Raw genomic sequence first — 22,686 nt, forward strand, 5'->3', positions numbered from 1 at the left:
TTTTATGTGGAAGGACCCCTTAAAAGAACCTTTAATTAAGTGGAACCAAAAAAGGTTCTTCAATGGCATCGCTGTCAAGAACCTTTGTAGCACCTTTACTTTAAGAGTGTTACGTGAAACTTCTCAAACCTTTTTTGCTTGAGTAATTGTACGACTTAATGATAACATTCACTTTTTTCAAAGTTACAGACAAAGGCTGCTAAAAAAAACCCTTCATGAGCACACTTTAATCCATCTGTTGGCCAGTCTTGTGTTCTTTTTCCTCACCATCATCATCTTTTATTTTAAAAATAGATGTGGAGGTGGAGACATTTCATTCTTTTGGCAGGTAGTTATCATCTAATTTCTCGTCAACTTAGGTTTGATTTGTACTGGACCTATACATTTAATAAATGTGTGACTCTGCGGTTGTCTTTTTTTAGAGAATATCAAGCTCTGACTGTTGGCTGTCACCTCAGATTTTCTGAAATTCATTTGATGGCTATGACTGTATCTCTATGTGGGAAAAAGCCTATTACAGTACAAACCTTAAGAAAGGTTCTAGTCTCTGTTTAGAAACATGACATGGTGAGCACACCCACATTGGGCCATGTGATTCTGCTGTGAAACTCGGAAACTTAGAGGCTGTTTACACGACAATTTGTTTGTTCGTTTACACGTTGACAGCGATTTGGGGTCCTGAAAATGCAAATTATATATTATATAATAGTATATTAAAGAGCAACTATCGTCTGATTCATGATTTTTCCTTTTTGTTTGGTGTGTAAGTGTGTATTAGTACATGTTAACGATATGCAAAAGGTACAAACCCAAAGGTAAACGATGCACGAGTTATCGTTTCCAACATAAAATCTTTCTTGGACTACAACAAATACACGGATTGTAGGCAACAGTTTACTTCCTGGGCCGGTTGACGTAGACAAGACTGACATTATAATAATTCCTCCCACTTTGACTTACAGCCTGTAAATTTGAAATCGGTGCACCTTAATGCCACGTACACACCAAACGCTTAGCATCGCATTGCTCGCTCTAGATTACTAGATTTTTTGCTTGAGTTGAATATTTTCAACCTGACTTGCGCGAAGGCGCGTTTGAGGCAAGTAGCACGTGTTTTCACGCTAATCGCGCTGCCCAATTCACGTCATTCACATCGCCCCGCGTGAGGATGCATCTGATCGCGTCTTTGCATTGACTTTGTATGTAATCTACTTGCGCAAATCGTTGAACTCATGTTTGGTGTGTATGCCCCATAACACTTTTCCAGCAAAGTTTTGGCACTTTATAGTCATGCAGGGTCACCTCCTAAAAAAAAAATGCTTGATGCTTCCCATCTTGATTGTTTGAATTTATCGCGCTGTAGAAGAATGTGGTTTTTCTAAGGTAAAAATAACCATCTACTGTCCTGGCATACGTAATTTAGTCGTCTTGGCGGAACCACAAAAGAAAAACTTATCTATTTTCACTACATCGTTGTCATGTAAATATGGCCTTAAAGGTGTAATGTGTTTTTTTTAGCAGCATCTATAGCATTTAGATTGTGAATTGCAACCAACCTCAATTTCGAAACACAATGACTACATACACACTACTATTAATATAGTTATGTATATTAAATTGTGTTTATGTCAAGAGATCCTTTTAAAAGCCCCACACTGCACCCTTAAAAGTAATGAATATTTCCTTGAAGTCTCCACATATTGTACAGGGAAGCACTAAAAGCCAATAAAACAAGTTATTGACAACAATAAAGATAAACATTATGTATGCATGGCATTTAGTAGTCAGCAGTTTCAGATTATTGATCATTAGCTTTAGCAAAACTGTATGACTGACCTCTTAGTCAGGAAACCACATTTGGAAATACACTATACTTTTTGGCACAAGCATGTTTTTAACCTGTTGTTAATGCATTAAATGACATGTCTCAGATAAACTGTAATAAAATGATTTAACAAACCTGTAAAACAGGACTCTGATCAAAGTTGTAGGCACTGGGTCGTCCCTCCAGCGTGGAGAAGGCCACATTTCCACCAGTTAGGGGAGAGATATCACTAAACTCATCTGTGCAGACAGCCATCCTCTCATTGTCTCCTGGACGTATGAAGCCCTTCTTGTCTCTCCCGTAGGTTTTACGACAGGAAGCGCTGTAATATTGGTAAGGTTGCCATGGTCCATTGTCTTCTGTACGCTTGTAGATGGCAAAGCTCTCTGGTCGGCTGGTGTAGAACTTCAAACGAACATATGTGATCTCAAAGGCCTTACCTTGGGGAATAAAATGTGTACAAAAATGAGTTTGTGTATAATGCCTTCACACAAATAATATTTATAGTTGTTATAAAATGGACATCGCAGAAATGATTGTTCAATTACTGCTGTTGCTATGAAGATCCCACAAAAGTCAATTTAAGCGATCTACAATTAAAGCACATAGAGTAGCCTGTAAACCAGGGGCGTTGCTAAACATACAGTAGCTTTACTGGGGCACAGGCCCCCCCTTTACTTTTTCTATCACTTTTAAAAGCCACCGTTGCTTAACCCACCACCCCTAAACTGTAACAAGCACTGGGAAATGTTAACATGTATGCATTTAAAATACTGAAGTTTTTAGCCAACTATTATTGTCTGAAAGATTTATTCATTGTTATCATACAAAAATGCTATTCTATAAACTTGACAGAGGTTTTCTTCAGACTTTTCATTTGATATCTAACCTGACCTGATTAAAGGAGCAGTGAATCAAATACTCAATTTTAACTTGATAATTTGTTATATGAGATTATCATAGTTAAATGAACATCCTGCAAGTTTCAGAACTGAAAACGTCCGTGCTACTGAAATATAACAGTTTTGGCACCAAGCCAGTATTACACCAAGTGTGGAATTCGGAGAAATATGACATCAAAGTAGAATTGAAGCACCTCCCCGAATCCAAATACAGCTATCACTTTTGTAGCCCCGCCCACAGCTTCGCGTGACACACGTGTGTCTCAACAATCAGTAAACATGTCTTTAAAGATTGCCAAATGTAACCAAAATTACTTTTAACATTTTTTTTTTCGGAGAGACTTTTATTTTGACGGGGTGATCTGTTATACCATGGAAATAACCATGTTGTGGAAGAACTGCGTGGAAACAACACAGAAGCTAAATACTTTAATTCGGAGGCTCGGAACATAACATTAGGAATGCATGGATAAAGGTTGTTTTTGAAGAAGTTCCAGCTCGCGTGGGGAGTGTTTGATTACGTTGTGTACAGCGGATTCATTTGTGGATTCATTTGTAAAGAAGCAAGTCGATGCTGGCTGGATTTGCAGAGAGACTGTGATAAAAGCACCACTAATATTGGATCTGACGAAAATGACACAGCAAGTAAGACATTTTATTTTATTTAAGTTACTGCGTTTCACTATTGCTTTGTTAGAAGAGATCGCTTGATATGTCCTGTTGTAACATCCGTGTCTAAACACGTATGTTTGACTGTTTTAATTTACTAAAACATTAAATAAAGGTACAACACTTAATAAAGGTACAACACTTAACAATACGATTGTAATTTAATGGTAGAAATATGCAAAGTTAGTGATAAGCAAGGACTCATCATCCGCAATTTAGATTATGATGCCCGCTTACTGTGTTGTATACGGTAATTTAGGCAAGTTGCGTTTAAAAGGTCAAACACTCAACAAAGCTTTTTTATCAAATAACTGTGGTATGTAACGTTACGTGTATCTAAGAGCAACCTTACAAGCACAATAGAAATATACAAAGTTATTGATAAGTGTTGTTTACGGTACTTTAGTCACGTCGAGTTTAAAGTTTTGTTTCTACTTTACTATACGTATTGTAATTTATGTGTATCATCTTTAGCACCCAGAATCTTTTGTGGGTAAAACATATATGTGTTCGTCTGCTATTTTTACACATGTTTTTAAAACATTTCCCCACATGTAATGACGGGTAATGAAGCTGTCCAATCACAGCAGTGGGTGTTTACCTCCAGGTCTTCAATGCGGCCCGCCCCTTCAAACTAAGCTTTTCTCCAGAGAGCCACTAAATAGCCTATTACTTATTGCTTTTGATGTTTTTGAATGTAAAAACAACGCGAACATCATAAGTAGACATGAGACAACAGTATAAAACAATAAAATCGACAAATTCACCGCCCCTTTAATTTGATTATCAAGTCTTACCTCCCTCAAACTCGGTTCTGCTGAACGCTTTCACTGCCTCGCCCAAAAGTTATGTCAACGCTGCATGTCAAAATAAGATTAGTTTCGTCAGTTTTTCATAGCGTACCTCAATCATGCACCGTCACCTGCACTTCTGTGTGCGCACGCACGCACGGCTACGTGGGTTGCCAGATCAGATCCGCGTAACAAAACCATCCCAATGTCCATTCAAAACTAGCCTTAAAGCATTCCAATGATGATTCACAGCCCAAATACCAACAAATAATGATGGAAATCCTACTTTAACCCACTGAAAAACATTAACTTGCAGAAACAGTTTAAAAGTAGGCTAGCCCAATTCTCAACTCCGCCTGAAGGTCTCACACCTGGCAACAGTCGCGCGCGGACATGTATTTCTGCGTCAGTTTGTGTTCTTGATGTACGACTGCTTCGCTTTAATAATTGTGAATTTGGTTAACTTTACTACGTTGCAATGCATACAGATATTTTTCATTTTGTGCCACGATTATCAATGTAAATGAATAGCCTACACTAAGAAATTCAATTGTTAAAATTTAAACTTGAGATTTATACACATCAGATTTAAGCTGTTGTTTACCAAACTTGTGTAAGGTTTTCCTCCGCATCTTTTTATCCTTTATGTATTAAACATCACATTGAACTGTGATTTTGTGCATTTCTGCTATCCATGACATATTTGTTTATTTGTCTAAGAAATATAAATAAAACATGTCAAGAAGGCTGTTGTGTACAAAATGACAAGAAATATCCTTTGATTTGTTTTCTTTCTGGCCATTATGAAATATATTGTTTGATCAATGTAACCATCAAAAAAGTTTGCTGTTGTACTGCCTTATTTACATTTTTGTTCATTTTTGTAAAGCTAATATACTGAATGTGTATGTCTTAATCCACAAATAAACTGAAACATCTCTCAACTGTCTCTCTCTCTCTCTCTCTCTCTCTCTCTCTCTCTCTCTCTCTCTCTCTCTCTCTCTCAGATCATTTGGTTTGAGACCCCATAAATATGGCCTTGGTCTGTTCTTGACCTGAAAGTATCAGAATACAATTCAGATATTTGTATCCACCGTAGTTCTGTCTTTCTAGTGCTGTCTGTCTTCAAACATGGTCCATGATGGTTGCCATGTTAAAATCATTTAAGCATCATTATATCTCAGCATGAAAGCGATTATCTTGGCTGGAGAAAACAGTTCAAGGAAATAGAGAGACAATGAAAAAGAAAAGCTAGAAATAAAAGTTCCTCTCCAACTCTAATTGTGATGAATGAAACTGCAGTCTGAAATAAGCAGCAGATTACTGAATGTGTGTAACACACCAGATTTATAAGTGCATTTTATTTTATACAGTAAGCCATCTGGTCATACTGTAGCACTGCAGCTGTTATTCTTGTTTGTCCTGAAAAACAAAATGAGTAGACTAAACGTATCTGTGTATACATCTGTGGGTGTGTTTTGTCTGAATTCACTTAAACTTGACCAGACTTAATATTTACCTAAAACTCAAAAGTCCAGCTATGAGTAGACCCACTTCTAGCCAAAATAAACTTGAATTTGGTTACATGTTGTTATCAAAATAACTTGCGAATGTGCGATATTTACTGCATCTCGTAAGTAAAGTCAACAGTGATTACGAGGTGTTTGGTTTCATTTACTTATTTTATTTTGGGGCTTCTTTAAAATGTTCATCGACAGCCCAAATGTTGTCTTGTTTTAGCCTAGAGTGTTTTGTGGCTTAGACGTCTTTAAAAACTCAAATTTGCTTGCTGGATTGTTGCAATCATCTCTATTAAAAGTAAACTAGATATTTTGTTAAATTAAGGTTTTGGAATATCATTAACAATCTTAGCAGAGGATAAACACTGTAAGTTAAAAATAACAGCAGCATTCATGGTTTAACTATATTGCTTTAAAATGTATATAGGCTACCAGTCAAAATGTAATATGGTTCTATGTCTAATTTGCATTTGACAATTTTTCATGTCTGGAAGTGTCTAGCTACAAACATCTGTATCTCATTCTGGTTCTTTGAAGATGAATGAATCACAATGGAAACCAGATGTGGACACATTCCTCAAACCTCTGTGTATGTGTGTTTGGTTGTGTGTTTATATGTGTGTGTATGGGAAAGACCTGACCTGCCACTGGACACTGGCAGGTCTGTGTGTTTGTCTTATTCTTTGTAATGTTTTCTGTACCACCCCTTTAGCTTCCTCCGCTGTCTGTGTAGGCCTCCCTGAGATGTATTCTGTTTGGTTAGGAAACATGAAAAGACCTTTCATAAACACCCAACCGCAACCCATCTTAGAATCAAAGCTAATAAATGAACATGTTAGAGGGATGCGGTTCAGTATCTAAGTATTCAGATCTAAAACTAAAGTATCTTTCCTTCTTTCTTTCTTTTATTGTTTCTTTCTCGAGAGTAAAAACATTGTATTGTGTTCATGTCTACTTGTAGTTTCTTGTGCATAGATCTGTCCAGACAGTCAGGTATTTTGTTGAGCAACTGATGGCTTTGAACTCTTTCTTTTTTTTAACAGTGCAATAGGAGTAAACAGAATTGTTGTTGTTTTACACCAAAGACTGTGCCAAATGGCTGATCTCAGCGTGTTTAAAGTCCTCTCTGGAGGATAAACAATTCTTGTCATCTTTGGTCTAAAATGTGTTATATTTCCCTGCTTTCACATGTTAAAAAACTGGATAAATGTTTTGTGGTATGTGTACATGAAAGTACCCCATTCTGCATTTTAATCCTCTGCTGTTTTCTACCTGTTCAGCTATTTAAAGGTGCAGTGTGTACATTTTAGCGACATCTAGTGGTGAGGTGCTGGTGAATTGCGACCAATGGCTCAGTCCACTACTTACCCCTAGTTTTTTAATCACATAAAGAAGCTACGGTAGCCACCACCGGACAAACATGTCATCGGAGACATCTTAGGTAAAAAAAGTTTGTCCAATAAGGGTTTCAGTAGAAACATGGAGCACAAAATGGCGACTTCCATGTAAGGGGACACTCTGTATATGTAGTTAAAAACGTCTCATTCTAAGGTAATAAACACATAACGGTTCATTACGAAAGTCTTTATACACCACTGATAATATAGTTTTGTATATTATTTTGCATTTCTGTCAAGAGATCCTTCTAAAAATTACACACTGCACCTTTAAAAAAAAACTATAAAAAATAAGAAGATCTAAATATTAACCGGGCCAAAATTTTGCTACTCAAATTTCCATGTTGTGGGATTTTTAAAGAAGATCCCAAAAAGATTTAAAATTTCATGGCAGCTGTTTGCCAGTAACTTACTGTAGATTTAAATGTATATTATTTATTGGCAACAATTAAATTAACATTAAGCATTAACAAGTCTTTATCTTTACAGAATAAAACTTAAATAACAGCCTCATGCAAAGCATTCTGGGAACTAAAATCTGAAGGAAAAAAACAGAAAAAGGTTGATGAGGATTTCTGGTTACCAGAATGCTTTGCATGAGGCTGATATTTTATAGTTTTATTCTGTATAAAGATAAAAACTTTGACTTTTAACTTTGAACAAACTTTGCCAGTAAATAACATACATTTAAATCTACAGTAAGTTACTGGCAAACAGCAGCAATTTTTACAGTGTAGAATGCTTTAATGTCAAATACAGTATATAAACAAAATAAACAAACAAATGTTTAGACTTATACTATTAAGATACATGCTTGCAGACAGTTTCACAGACAACTAACTACAAATAAAGAAACTAAATGCAAATTACACGTTTTCACATATTCTGGCAGAAAAAAAACGTTTAATAAATTATTCATACCAAAAGAGGTACCAGAGAGGTACATATTCATACCAAATATACTTATCTGTACCTAAATGGTACATATTAGGACTTTTAAAGTGCTCTGCTATAAGGAAAGCTTGGGACAATCCTTCATGTTTCCTTATTTTTACACACTGCATTACTTCCATTCTACCAAAAAATGTCTTTTCATTACTGTTTTGTACACATTTAGAGACATACAGTACTGTGCAAAAGTCTTAGGCCACCATCACCAGCTTTTTTTTAGCAAAGTTTTAATATCCATCCATATTTGTTTTACCCTTTTTAAGATACAAACAGAATTTTTAGAACTAAATGTCTTCTTCAGGCATCAGTCAGTATTTATTGTGACCTCTCTTGGCATGAAACACATCTTGAGCTTTTTTGAGGAGACTAAAGTCCTGAAATCATTAGAAATTAGGATTTAATTTCATTTAGGTTTAAGAGATCCTGCAGCAGGCTGCTATTGCTCAAGTGGAAGGGGAGTTTACCCTATATATTCGACACTTCAACTTATACTTTTATACTGTTTTTAATACTACATACACATTTCCTGTATTTTCTGGTTGTATAATGAGACTGAGAAATAATTATATATGATCACTGCAATTGCAAAAACAACAAATCTAATGGTAGCAGGTACCCTAAGACTTTTGCACAGTACTGTATATTTTCCATAATTTTTTTTATATGAAAAGTAATTTTTAAATCCCAACTTGGCGTCTTACCGAGATGCAGAGTAAGGTTGACTGAATTAGGATACTGAACTCCATAGAACATGGACTGACTCTGCCACCAGGTGTGCTCTTCATCCGCATGGAAGTCCGTCAGGTAAGAGGCGTTGCGGTTCAGTTCCAAGTCATAGGCGTCGCAGCGGTGACATGATCTCGTGGAGCCCGTCTGCATGCAGTAGTCCTCGGGCGGGATGCCGCACACGTTTGAAACGACCACGGAACGATTAAAAGCTGCGTTTTCAAATTTAGGCATGCAGCGGTTCGGGTTGCCCTCCTCATCGTAACAAGAGTCCATACCAGCAAGAATAGAGGAGAAGGTGGTGAAAAGCAAAAGAACAAGAGAAAGTGAAGCGTGGAGTGTATCCATCATTCTGCTCAAAAAAGAAACAAACTTCAGAAGAACAAGGAACGTCTAGGAAATTATCCAAATCAGACCCACATGCTACAGAGGAAGTTCAGTGGTTCTGTGCTAAAGTTCAAAGACAAGCAGAAAAATATCCCATAGCAGTCATGCATATAAAAGATGCACTTATTCTACGCAAACTTTAAAAAAGCACACCTCTGAATTTACATCCATGCAACAGTGTTTCACACAACATGCAAGCTGTATTATCTCACATACCAACTCATGCACACATACATTTGACTGAGCAGGAAAGGTGTGAAGAATCCAAAATATTACTCCATCCTCCTATCCACAGTTTATTTCCATCTTGTTGCCTTTCAACAGGTTATTTAACAGCTCTATCCAGCCTGGGATACAAACTCTCTCATGCGAATTCACAGTCGAAATAGAGGGTGGAGAGAAAGGTTGGAGGGGAGTTGAGGGTCGACAAATAATTAGATAAAAAGAGGGAGGGGCTACAAAATGGAAAAGAGAAGTTTGGATGAGAGACGGCCTCTCTGTGTGGTGAGACATGGCTAATAAACTTCCTTAAACTACTAACACTGACAAAGGGATTTGTGGGGACCTATTTATCACTTAGCAGTACATTAATATTTAACTTAATCTAATTGAATGCAAATTACATCAAGTTTTCTTGGTACATATAAATATTTGAACTGATCAGTTGACAGTCGCACAGTGTTTGCGGTAAATGACAATAAATTTCAGCAAAGTTTAATTTAATAATATGAGCTTATTGAGTAAATGCAATCTCAAGTAGTAACTAAATTATTTATTTAACAAATGCAGTTTGTATAGCATTAAAGAGAATGGATTGTTTGATTTTCATTTTTAAATACAGTAGAAGAGAGTTTGTGCCGCACCGAAATGCAGTCATTACAGATGAACAAAATGAAATGCAATATACCCACGACATGGCTTTTCTTTGAATAGATAGTGATTCCATTTAGTTGTGGAACAATTTCTGTACTGCTTAAATTGAAATGCAATGCAAAAGTCAGCATCATGCGGGGATATGCAATTATGTGCCAAATGTACCTGTCAGATGTGAAACAATACACTTGCAATATAGTCAAACGTGTGGATTATATTTCAAGGTGTGAATGCTATTTTTATCATATTCAATTAGTGTTTATTTTTTTCCAAAAGCAAATTATCACTCAATTTAATGAAGTGATAATTGGCTTTAATTATTAAATAATGACAGTTTAACCTTTTTCAGTTTGTCACTGAAATGTCACTGTTGTATGGTATTCAACGTCGTTCCACTGTAACGTCTTTGTTATAAAAAATCTCCATACTTGTAGCCATATTAGTAAACAGGCATTTAATTGGCTTTGTCTCAAAGCGAGCAGGGTGCAATCTGGTGGCTTTATAGCACGGTGCTGCCGGGCAGCTCCTTAGAGCCACAACTGCTGTAAAACTGGCCCATCATTATTTTATCAAGACGAATGAGCACACTTCACACTGTGGACCAACTAAACATCCGTGGGAGAGAATAGTACAGGGGTAGGGGAGCGTACATTCATTTATCATTTGGCACACAAAATCTCTCCTATTACAGCGTTTTAACGGGCATCATTTGTAAATGAACTAAAACTGGTCCTTAGTAGCACACTTGCGGGAGGACAGCTGTCTGCGACTTCTTGTCATAATTCCCATTTAAATAATGATATGAGTTAGTAATGAGGATAATTAAATTAATTCAGTGTCTTAACTGTAGTATGAAGGCCTGCCTTGGAACTTGACAAATGTGGATCAATATCTACTGAAACTTTCAAACTGTGCACTAACATTTTACATTTATTTATTTGGGAGTGATAACAGGGGAAAAACATGAGGGCAATGAGAATGTGGCCGTGACAGTATCCCCCCTCCAAGGAGTCGCGTCCTCGCGCATAGAAACGGAACAAAGTAGTGCCAGGGGGGGGGGCATCCTGGAGGTTGGGAGTGGATGGGAAACCTCCACGATTGTCGACATCAGGGTTAACAGGGTGCTGCCCACATTAGTGGTCACGGAGGTGCGGGCAGTTCGGGTGGCCACGGAGGCCCCGGCAGGACAGGAGACCACAGAGGCGTCGGCAGGACAGGAGACCACGGAGGTGCCGGCAGGAAAGAAGACCACGGAGGCGCCGGCAAGACTGGAGGCCATGGAGGCATCGGCAGGACAGGAGGCCACGGAGGTGCCGACAGGACAGGAGACCACGGAGGCGCCGGCAGGACAGGAGGCCACGGAGGCATCAGCAGGACAGGAGGCCACAGAGGTGCCGGCAGGACAGGAGGCCATAGAGGCATGGACAGGAGGCCACAGAGGGGTCGGCAGGACAGGAGACTACGGAGGCGCTGGCAGGACAGGAGGTCACGGAGGTGCTGGCAGGACAGGAGGCCATGGAGGTGCCGGCAGGATAGGAGGCCACGGAGGCATCGGCAGGACAGGAGGCCACAGAGGTTCCAGCAGGACAGGAGGCCATGGAGGCACGGACAGGACAGGAGGCGCGGACAGGACAGGAGGCCACGGAGGCGTCGGCAGGACAGGAGAGGACAAAGGCGTTGGCAGGACAGGAGGCACCGGAGGTGCATGCAGGACAGGTGGTGCTGGAGGCGCCGGCAGGACACCAACGGTCACAGTAACCATGACTCTGAAGACAGGTTAGCACAGAGAGCTCACGGTCACTGCGACCGTGGTGGTATTGCCCCATTAAAAAATTATTTGGGCCAGCCCGAGAGTTCAGTTCATTTGGGAATGGCCATCTTGAGCTGGGTATAGAGTTCAGGGAGCACGGGAACAGCCCTCTTGGGCTGGGCAGAGAGTTCAGGGAGCTCGGAAACGGCCATCTTTGGCCAGGCAGTGAGTTCAGGGGGCTCGGGATCTGCCATCTTTTGTCGGGCAGTGAGTTCAGGGAGCTCGGGTGAACCAGGTGAAACAGGCGACTCAGGTGAACCAGGTGAAACCGGTGACTTAGGTGAACCAGGTAAAACAGGTGATTCAGGCGATTCTGGTAAGTCAGGTGATTCAGGGTTACGGGCTTGAGAGTACTCACAGGAAACCAAAGAACAGTAAGCAGACCACGTACACCACAGAGCCATGGCAAACATGGGAAGCACAGAACTCAAAGGACATACCTCCGATAAAAGAGGGACCACGGAACCGTACACAACTGGACTCAGGATTCCGGAGGCCCACGCAGACATTATTTGAGTATCCTCCAGACTAGAGATCATTCTTTGATTCTTCATCTCGGGCTTATCCTAGTCGCAGATTAGAATGCATGTTTAAGCTTCCTTAACTTCAAAACATACACTGAGATAACTTAAAATATATCATCATCAGTTTTTGTCTCAATATACACACCAGTATTGTTTTTGTAAGCTATGTTTTAAAAAAGCTATGTTTTAAAAAACTACTTAAATGCCTTAGTTATATTAGGACATAACCCTGGATCTTATGCATGTTTTATCCTTCTCTATCCTTTTCTTCTCTTTCTCTTGACTAAGTGAGGAAATGATAAAAGCCTCAATTATAGTACTTTCCTCTCACTTTCTATGCATCTGATTTACACTGCTGACATTTTTCATTTAACAGTTCATCAGTGGCTTAGATTAGGTGCTTGCATGCATTATATTTAATGAAACATGTCAAAAATGCTGTACTGTAGGTTGTTCTGTTATCACTGCATTGTCTTTGTTTATAATACTATTTGAAAAAGTTAAACAGGCAGTGTAAAACGTATAATTTAGCACTAACAATAGAACTAAAAGTGGTTCACTGGCTCGTAATTACAGGGGGACTATTTTAAGTGCTAAACATCACCTATGTAGAACCCGAGTAGCACCTATAAAGAGCCATATTGTGCCTGTTGAACCATTAGTGGTGCTATGTTGCTTTAGCACCAAAGATATACACTGAAAACAATTAAAGATTTACTTTAAAATATAGTGCATCATTTTTTAAGTAAGTATTACATGGAATTTTAAGCAATTTATGCAATTGGTTAAATTTTCAAGTAAAATGTACTTAAAAATGTAGATGCAAAATTGATGCACTATATTTTTAAGTAAATCCAGAATATAATTTTTTACAGAGTAGGTGCTCTGTAGTGCTAAAAACAGTTCCCTTATGATTACGAGCTTTTAGTAGCATTAAGGACAATTTTTTGTGTGTAGAATAATGCATAATTAATGCATATTCCCACAGGAGCATATGGCACTTTCCATGGATGGGATACAAATTAGGGCACTGCACTTCTTAGATATTTTTTTTTCTCAACGAATGGTCAGTGAAAGGAGCTTCTTAACCTTCAACAAGTCCTTGTCAACCTCAAGAGGCCAAGCTAAATATTATATGAGCTATTTTATTTTCCATTCATTTTATATGAGGTTTGCAATTTTTGCAACCTTGTTACCAAATTTTGTTCATGTCTAAACACATCTTGAAAACCCTTATTTGTGTGATATTGTAATGTTTTACCAATAAACATCTGAATTAAGTAGATGATGGATGGGTGTACACAGGGGCTGAGACTAATTATTTGGGGCACCAATAAAATATTAAAATTTACATTTTAAAGAGAAATGAGCCTTTAAAAACATGAACCTCCAGCACACACACACACGCACGCACGCACGCACGCACACACACACACACACACACACACACACACACACACACACACACACACACACACACACACACACACCTACAATCCTATAAAAAGGAGTCAAAGGGTTAATTAGGGGTATAAATTACATCTAGTTAATGTAAAATGTACTTACATATACACTCCTACACACATTCAACACACATGCAGACGTTCATGCAAATGTTTATCTTAAGAGATGGTAACATCCCCACCGGTTAACTTCCCATCGAGACTAGACACTGAGCTTCACTATGAGTCAGCCAGCCTTTTATGAAAAAAATATAGCTGCGAAATCCCACATCTCTGATAGAAATGAATGAAAATTGTGTGTGTGCGTTTGTGTATGTGTGTGGGTGGTTTTGGACAAGTTCATTAATTTACTAAATGAATAATGCCTTTTACATGATTTATGATGACTCGAGCCTCAAGCCTTTTTTTTCTGATTTTTAATTGGTCTGGGAGGACAGGGTGTCACTGGGGAACCATGAGCCTCTGAATGAAACATAATTCATTGTCTCAAATTATTTTATTTTTTTACATCAACTTATGTGATAACATCTCTGTTTACAACAATCACAATTAGAGGTTGACTGACAAAGACTTTTGCTAATATTATGCTGATTTTCTTTTTAGTTTTGTTTTGCCAACAAAGCAGTATTTCTGATGGCCTGAGACCAGGATTAAGCGGATTTTAAGTAAAGGTATTTGATGAAAATATAATACTGTATGTGCCGACTGCCGAGAGCATTCAGTTAATATCATTATTTCATTTTTTTTTGACAGAGGTGGCGTTTATCAGCTTTTGCATCTGAGCTCCTCATTTTTTATTGTTGTTGTTTAATTAAAATTCTATTTAATCACAATAAACGCCATTGTAAATACCAGACATATTGTTATGGACAACCAGTCAAGTCAGTTATTTTATGATGAGAACAGCAAACATAGAGTTAATACTGTTGCAGTCTTGATGAGTCATCATGTTGAAGACCGAGACACATGTCTCTAATAAAAAACTGCTAGACAAATACAGCTGTACAGTGCTTGTTGGGGGTCCTTCATATATACAGGATGTATCTGTCTACACTGTTTTTGTTTTTCTACACTGTAAAGATCCTAGAGGCACAATTTGGGGTTCCAACTCTCCTGGCTGAAAGTGCCGCAAAGCAGTTACAGTATGACTCTCTCTAAGCCTTAAAAGTTTTAGCTTATTTTGATCCATTTATGGTTGCTGACCCACATGGACTTTGTAGTTCCTTTATGTTGATACAGCTGACAACTCTCCAATCATAACCCTTATGTCTGTAGTGCAACCTTTAAATGCAGACTCACTAATACCTAGCCCGTGGTCTAAAGTTAACACAGACCACCAAAACCAACCATTGATTTACCTCATCAAGATTTGCTTGATTTGTTTTTATACAGTACTGTATGGCTTAACTGGACTAACTGGGAGACTTAAAGCAGGACCACAACCATGGTCAAACAGCAATATATTACAATGCATTTTTGTTGATGATATAATATAATACCAACATAGTACAATACATTTTAAGTCATGGGGCTAAGAAGGAAAATGCAAATAGAAGAAAGATAAGCTGTTTTTTTTGAGGTCCTGTAAAAAAGTATCAAAAAGCACAGAGACCAAATTATTTATCTGACCAATCTCACAGAAATTCCCACAGATCCACAAATCATAAATATAATGCTTAACATTCGTAACAGTCACAGTCTGTTGATTCATACTTTACATAGACATTTGTGAAATGGTTTTGATATTGCATTTGTATGATTGATGACAAACGATCGGTCCGCCATTGAAAGACCCCCGTGCCGACATGCTCAAATGGTACTTTACATGTAATAAAACCCTGGAGTGAGATAAATCTAAAGTCAATTGGCTTGCTGTCATTGATGGAGGGCTTAAGCATGAGACTACTCGAGATATCCCCATAGACCACTTGATAAATGTTTTACTGAATGTTTAATAGAAATTTATAGAAATGGAGTTGGGGCAGTCAAGGGATGCCTAAAGAATAAGTCACAAGATAAGCATCCATTTACTTACACTTGTTCGGTATGACAGAATAAAAATAAGATGCTTCTCTTCGAACTCGTTGTATGTTGAAGCTGTGTCTCTGTCACAAGATGTTATTGTACAATATGTCCTGCTCTGTTATGTCATGCCCACACCTTCTTAATGCATAATGCACTTTACTGGTCTGAATTGAACAGTGTTATAAATGCACTACAATTGCTGGGTTGTTTCAGCCTATATGGTTGGGTAAGATATGGACAAACAGAACCTCTGGTTTAAATTAACCTAGAAAATGTCCATATTTGAATCAGTAATGGGTTGAATCAACCCAGCTTTTTGGATTGAAACAATGTAGCATAGGTTATTGAAAACCAGCGAGTTTTCATTTTTTTTATTTTTAGTGTGGGATTGCTTAATCTTGCAGGTGTCACCAGCCTCTTCATGAAATCCAAAGTCTAGACCCTCTACCATAAAGCTCTCTCTAAATCGCTATTTATAAAAAAATCTTGAAAGTCCTTTTTTACTGCTTCCTTATTAAAGATCAATCTCTCTGCCACATTTTCAGTTGTGTTTTAGGCTTGGTAAATAGAGTCAGCTATATAGATTTATAGCTAAAAGTGAGCTTCGTTGTTGTATCACTTTAATTTTTTATTGGATGTTAGTGAAACAATTGATCATGCTGTTTTCATTGGCCGTCTCTGTGAGGTTTGGCATTCCAGGCATAGATCTGTAAGGTGGCTTACCTCCTACCTAATGAAAGTATATTCTCTGTCAGCATTAAACATTTGTCATCTTCTTCAGCTTTTATAACATTGGGGATCCTGGTGGTGCAGAGATTTTAAACCAGGCAATGATCCTTTTAAATCCCTTTTTGATATTCTGGATAATGTTAAATGAATAAAATTGTTTTTCCAGTTAAATGAGAATGAAAGATGAATTATCATTTTGGCCTTACTGGATGTAAGGATATGAGGATGTAACTACCTTAGGGCTTCTATCTGCTAATGGATGGTGGATGCTGAAGTAAAAAATTTGGCTGTCATCTTTGATTCAGTACGAAAATTTGACAAGCAGATTAAATCTTCCAGCCTAGAGCTTTGCAAGAGTAAAACCTGTTATCTGATTTTGTTATCTTTTCACGTCTTTGCTATATTGTGACACTTTGTGTCTCTGTCTCACCTGACATTTTTCTGATTGATGACTAGTTTACTACTGTCTATACTGTCCCATATGAGACCTTGATTATTATTATCAATGTGTTTTAAACTCATTCTAAAGATCTTTGCACACTCTAGTCGTAATTTTATGCGTTATTTTCAGTGTTGGGGTAACGCATTACAAGTAACGTGCATGACGTCATAATATTACTTTTCTGAAGTAACGAGTAAAGTGACGCATTACTTTTTAAATGTACACATTAATATTTGAGTTACTTTTTTAGTTTAATTCATTCAGGAAAAAAAATATGTACAAAATTAAACAAAACGTAGTTACATTATGCACTCTATGCATATACGCTTGTGTGGGAACAGTTTGAGTCAGAAACTGAGATGGCAGGCCAGAGCTCGACATTTATGTAATGAAATATGCAATTTCTGAATGCAGAACTTTTCAGTCATAAAACACCTTCAAGGTCTGAAAGAGATCAAGCCTCAGCAAAGAAGAAGTAACGCAAAAGTAACTAAAAAGTAACATAAGGATTATGTTCCATGAAAGGTAACTAAGTAACTCAACTAGTTACTTTTTTGGGAGTAACTTAATTTTGTAATGCATTACTTTTAAAAGTAACTATTTCTATATATTTCTAATCCTACAAATTAGTCAAGCACATAAACCTTGCTCACTGTATCCAATGCATATCAGTTAATCCATTGCAAAACATTCGCAAAACAATACAAAGTCTTCATAATGTTTGCACTAGTCACTATGAATGGATGAATAGCACAATAGTTGTTGATCAATCGTCTCATGTCAAAGCGCCTCTCAAAATGCTTGCTATGGATGCAAAAATTGCAAAAAAATCAACCCTGATTTAAACCGTCTTTTTATGACGGATGAAAGTTTCGGAGGCAGTGTTGTAAGTGTAATTTACACAACATGAGGTTGTATTTATTTTTAGCATGCAAACATTTCGGACGAGTATTTCAGACCCAATATGCAAAGGTCTTAAGATTGCTTGTCCTCTTTGGCCTTTGTGACAGCGTATTTATCATTGTGAGGGCAAATGAGTACATCGGACAAGTTGAGTGTTGTTGGTAAAATCAGCTTTGTGATCAAGTGCAAATGGAGTTTGGTGTCAGGCATGCAAATCACTTGCAGGAAGTACAATAGCTCGTTCTTCCATCAAGCTTCATGAATCTGTTTTTCACTAGACAGGTAATACTTTCCCTTCAGGCGAAACTGAAATGAATAGATAATTTTTAAAATGAGTGCGCAAGTCACTCTTCTGTATATGTTCCCTTTGAATGATTTTGTGTTATTCAGTAAGCATTTTCAGATAATAAACTCATTTGTCTTTGTGTAGAGACACACTGAAATGGAACACATGGCTAAAAAACACCAAAAAGTTTTTTTATGGAAAAGCATTCCTGTTTAAGTGCTGCTACTGCTCTTAATTAAGGGTCCGATGGTAAAGAGTCATGCCGTTTATTTCCCACAACGGTCTCAGTTTGACCTTTACAGATTTTTATCACTGATTTCAATCTGCTCTCTCATTTTCTTTCTCTGTTTCCTGTGGAGGCCTAGAGGTGTAAGAGCAAAGATTATAAAATGTACCACTTTCACTACACATAAAAACATGCTAGTGCAGTTAACTTACAATGGAAATGACCACAAGAGGCATTGTTTTCCTTATGGCTTAATTCCATGGTGGTTTTTATTTGATTTTATTACGTTAATTAAATTTATTGCACTAATTTTGTTAATTTCCCTTTAGCCCATAGTTCAGTCTGGGGGGTGCCTTTAAATGCATGATTTTTGTCAATTGCAGAAATAGCGCAGATTTCTATTTTCATTCATGTACTGCTATGAAAGTAATTGCTGTGAGTGTGATGAATGTCATTTATCTACTTTGTTTTTCTGTCTTTCTCTGTCCATCTGTATTTTGTTAACCAATGCTTTAATTAGCATGAACACAAACTACTTAGCTATCTCTATCTATGTCAGTTAATTTGATCTAATTTCAAACTAATCAGCTTTAGCGCGAAGTACAAATTTTGCACTTATCTGCATGTATATGTAAGTGCTTTTAAATGGCAACAAATATGCAGCCATTTGTAAGCCGAGCATCGTTTGAGTTTGCTCTCTTTTCCCTGTTGACCGAAGGCCTCAGTTCATTTACTCTGTGAAATGTGTTCAAACTGTAATCAAAGCACAGGTGAGAATTAAACTGCCTTTGGGTTTCAGTAGGGATCCACAGTGGAGTGGATTTAATGGAGTGATGCAGGTTGTTTCAAGGGGTGTATTGCCAGTAAAATAGTGATCTTTCTGTATTCTAGTGCTGGTGATTTTCTATTGTTGTATGGTCTTTAAAAAGATTAATTACAGTTATATACTGTACAGAACAGAATTTTTAATCTGCACCTATATGTACAGCTCAGTTTTTGTTGGAGCAGAACAATTTTCTCTTCTATACCATGTCACCATCTGCCTACCCAATCAACTTTATTTTTCTTCTTTTTATCTCCATGTACCATTAGCTCACCTCCTCTGCATCCCATACACCCTTCACCCTTCCACTACCTAATTGTCATCTCCTTTCTCATATCCATCTTATCACACTTGTTATTTCTCAAGTCATGTGTCTTTGCTGTCTCAGTCTCATTTACAAGAAACTTTTTTGGACTTGTTTAAATCTGTCATTCTATAATGTGACAGGCTGGCGTACAATTGATGGCCTCTGCTGCACCGTCACATATGGCCACATGCTCAGTTCATCTTCTCTCAGTCTGGATTGCTCCTTTTCATGTTCAACCTTGGTAATTCTTAAATTGGCAGGAGAAAATCTATTCATATCACAGACTTCATTACTTGCACTCACCGTGTGTGTGTGTGTGTGTGTGTGTGTGTGTGTGTGTGTGTGTGTGTGTGTGTGTGTGTGTGTGTGTGTGAGACCTTTACAGGATCCAAAAGTTCATCATTGTTCATCTTGACCAGGTCATCTCTATAGGGTGCAGACTAACTTTAGGGAAGTGGGGTAAGGGGTGAAGAGCGCCACCCGTCTAGATCTCCTTTTACTTTTCATCTCTTTCTTTTTATAAAAAGAAAAACGATGGACATATGCAACTTGGACAGCTTGGGGGTGAGTAAATAATGGGTTTAATATCGTTTTTGGCCGAACTATCCCTTTAAAATAACATTTCCAAAAAAGTTCAGTCGTTCATTCACTCGAAACAGGGTGAACAGCACTTTCACATTTGCTTTGCAGCACTCTATCGGCCAAAACCGCACTAAAAAAGTTTCCAACCGTCGGGTCGCGGTCCTGTAGTTCGATTGAAAACTACAAAAACGTGCTTTACGGCAGACCTACAATCCAATCAGAGCCAGATATGCTGCAGTAGGCTAAAGTATTTATGACAGTGGTAATGGACAATCCCCCTTCCAACCTGTAGGGGGAGCAAAGAGCAAAAACTCTTTAGTGTTGCTTTAAATGTGTCTAATCTGATGTATAAGGCAAACACCTTTAAACCTAACAACAGGTTGTATAAGCTACTGCCGCTAGAGGACACTAATCCCTTAATACGTCACTTTACTTCGTAATAAGGTGCTTGCACAAACAACCTATGAGGTCATTATTTTTGAAGGACAGTCTTGGTTGGGATAGTTATGCAGTGCTTAAAAACAGAACAGGTTGTCAAACAGACAAGATCTGATGTATAGACCAAGTGGTGACTTTTGGATGGTGGGTCTTCCTTTTCTAGCATACTGAATGTTGAGTATCGAGTTCAAATTATGGTCCATTTCTCCAGTAAACAGTGTCTCTGGTATCACTCTGTTCCCCTTGCCAGCCCTTCAGCCCTTATGAGATTACATTTTGTTTGGGATACTAACATAGAAGGCAGCAGCCTATGCAGGTAGTACGCAGTGAAGCAGCTCACCATTTTTGGAACCTAGCTATAGATTAGATTGTGTTATAATTATATTTTAAACCAGACTGTCAGCCTTGATTTAAAAATACATTTTTCCACATGTCTCAAGAGACACCTATAGGACCCCGTACACACATACTTTCTATGCTGCATTTATTCTTTTTCCGGTTTCCCAGACATGCAGTTCTGAACTTGGATATGCACAATACATGCTAATGAAATTTCTGACTACTTTAAATATTCAAAGCACCATAGCAACATGCATTTTTTATGCTTTGGTGGTTTTGTCTGTCGCCACCCCCGAGAGTAACTCCACTACTGTTCTCCTAATTGCTTGTAGATGCTGTGAGTTTATGAATTTAAATTTGGTCATCTCAAAAGACATTCACAAAGTAAATTAACGAGAAATTAGACAAAATGAAAGACCAATCGCATTAGCAAGTTTTCCACCCTGATTGCACAAAATAAAAATGAAAACTCTCCCAAGACGAACATCTTTACGATTCAACTGATTCAGATTTTACACTAAATATATGAAATACTAAAAACAAAATCCTTCTGTTTTTTTAAAGGGCACCTATTTCATTGCTAAAAAACTTTATTTTGTGTATTTGGTATAATACAATGTGTTCACGTGGTTTATAGTAAAAAAAAAACATTATTTTTCACAAACCTATATTTTTGTAGCTCCAGATTTCACTCTCTCACTGAAACGCATGGATTTGAAAAGCGCTGTGTCCCTGATTGGCCAGCTAATCTGTGCTTTGTGATTGTCTAAGTACCTCTGACATCAGCCGTAAATGTGATGCTCCTTACCATCTTTGAAAGATTCGGTCACAATGCAATGCTAACAGGAGTTAACTTACAGGCTGTGAGTCCAAGTGGGAGGAATAATGATAATGTCGGTCTTGTCTACATCACTAATCCCAGGAAGTAAACTGTTGCCTACAATCCGTGTGTTTGCTGTAGTACAAACAGATTTACGTAGGAAACAATAACTCATCGTTTACTTCGGGGTATGTACCTTTTGCATATCATTAACCTCTCGATGCACACTAGTTCGTGTACGGGATGACGTCAGTTTTTTAACACTGCTAACAATATCTATACAGCCTACTGTCTACAAACATTAATATATTAACATTACTTTACATCGTTTAAAAGGTCTACGGGTTTAGCATCATAAATGTAGTATTTTGTGACAGAAGTCTAGATAACAACATGCAAAATATGTGACTTCTGACCTTTGTGTTGATATAATGATTGCAAGTCGAATCCAGTCTGTTTTAGATGTGTGAATGACCCATGAAAACGGTCTAATACAATACATCCAATAACCATTTTTGTCCACAAATGCGTATAATCCATGAAATATATATATATGAAGAGTTTGGTTCCAAAACGCAATAAACGCCATTTTTGAAAAAAATGAGTTACTGCCAAAATCAGCATTATATCAGGTCAGTAGTTAAAAGTAAATTCTTAATTTTACGCAAAATCCAATATCCGCCATGTTATTCTGTCATCTTTTCTCCCTTTTTCCCAAAATGCGACAAACGCCACTCCCCCTTTTTAACAGAACGCAATAACTCCATTTCTGATATTACAGCCCACCGTTCACGCAATGTAAACAAACAATGGCGGACGCGCTGAGTACACGGAGTCCTAGTTTTCCTCATCTACTTTGTACTTCGTGATCAACAAACAAAACAAAATAATAATTAAATTGCATCGCTAAACCTGTGATGGTTTTCTT

At 37.7% G+C, this 22,686-nt stretch overlaps 1 protein-coding gene across 3 annotated transcripts in view; it reads right to left on the reverse strand.

Moving 5' to 3' along the window:
- lamc3 (laminin, gamma 3) overlaps positions 1-9,562 on the reverse strand; it is a 99,908-nt gene extending 90,346 nt beyond the window's left edge. The window contains exons 1-3 of one of the 3 annotated variants that reach the window (XM_055199618.2): positions 9,385-9,562; positions 8,757-9,133; positions 1,961-2,265 (exon numbers count right to left, since the gene is read on the reverse strand). In XM_055199618.2, coding sequence (XP_055055593.2) covers positions 1,961-2,265; positions 8,757-9,132 — 681 coding nt within the window. In that variant the 5' untranslated portion in view covers position 9,133; positions 9,385-9,562. Of the gene's footprint in view, positions 1-1,960; positions 2,266-8,756 lie in introns of all 3 variants that reach the window. The other 2 variants (XM_055199617.2, XM_055199616.2) reach the window with 2 other exon arrangements.
- Positions 9,563-22,686: the final 13,124 nt, after the last annotated feature.

This window comes from Misgurnus anguillicaudatus, chromosome 22 (genome assembly GCF_027580225.2).
Source record: "Misgurnus anguillicaudatus chromosome 22, ASM2758022v2, whole genome shotgun sequence".
NCBI lineage: Eukaryota > Metazoa > Chordata > Actinopteri > Cypriniformes > Cobitidae > Misgurnus > Misgurnus anguillicaudatus.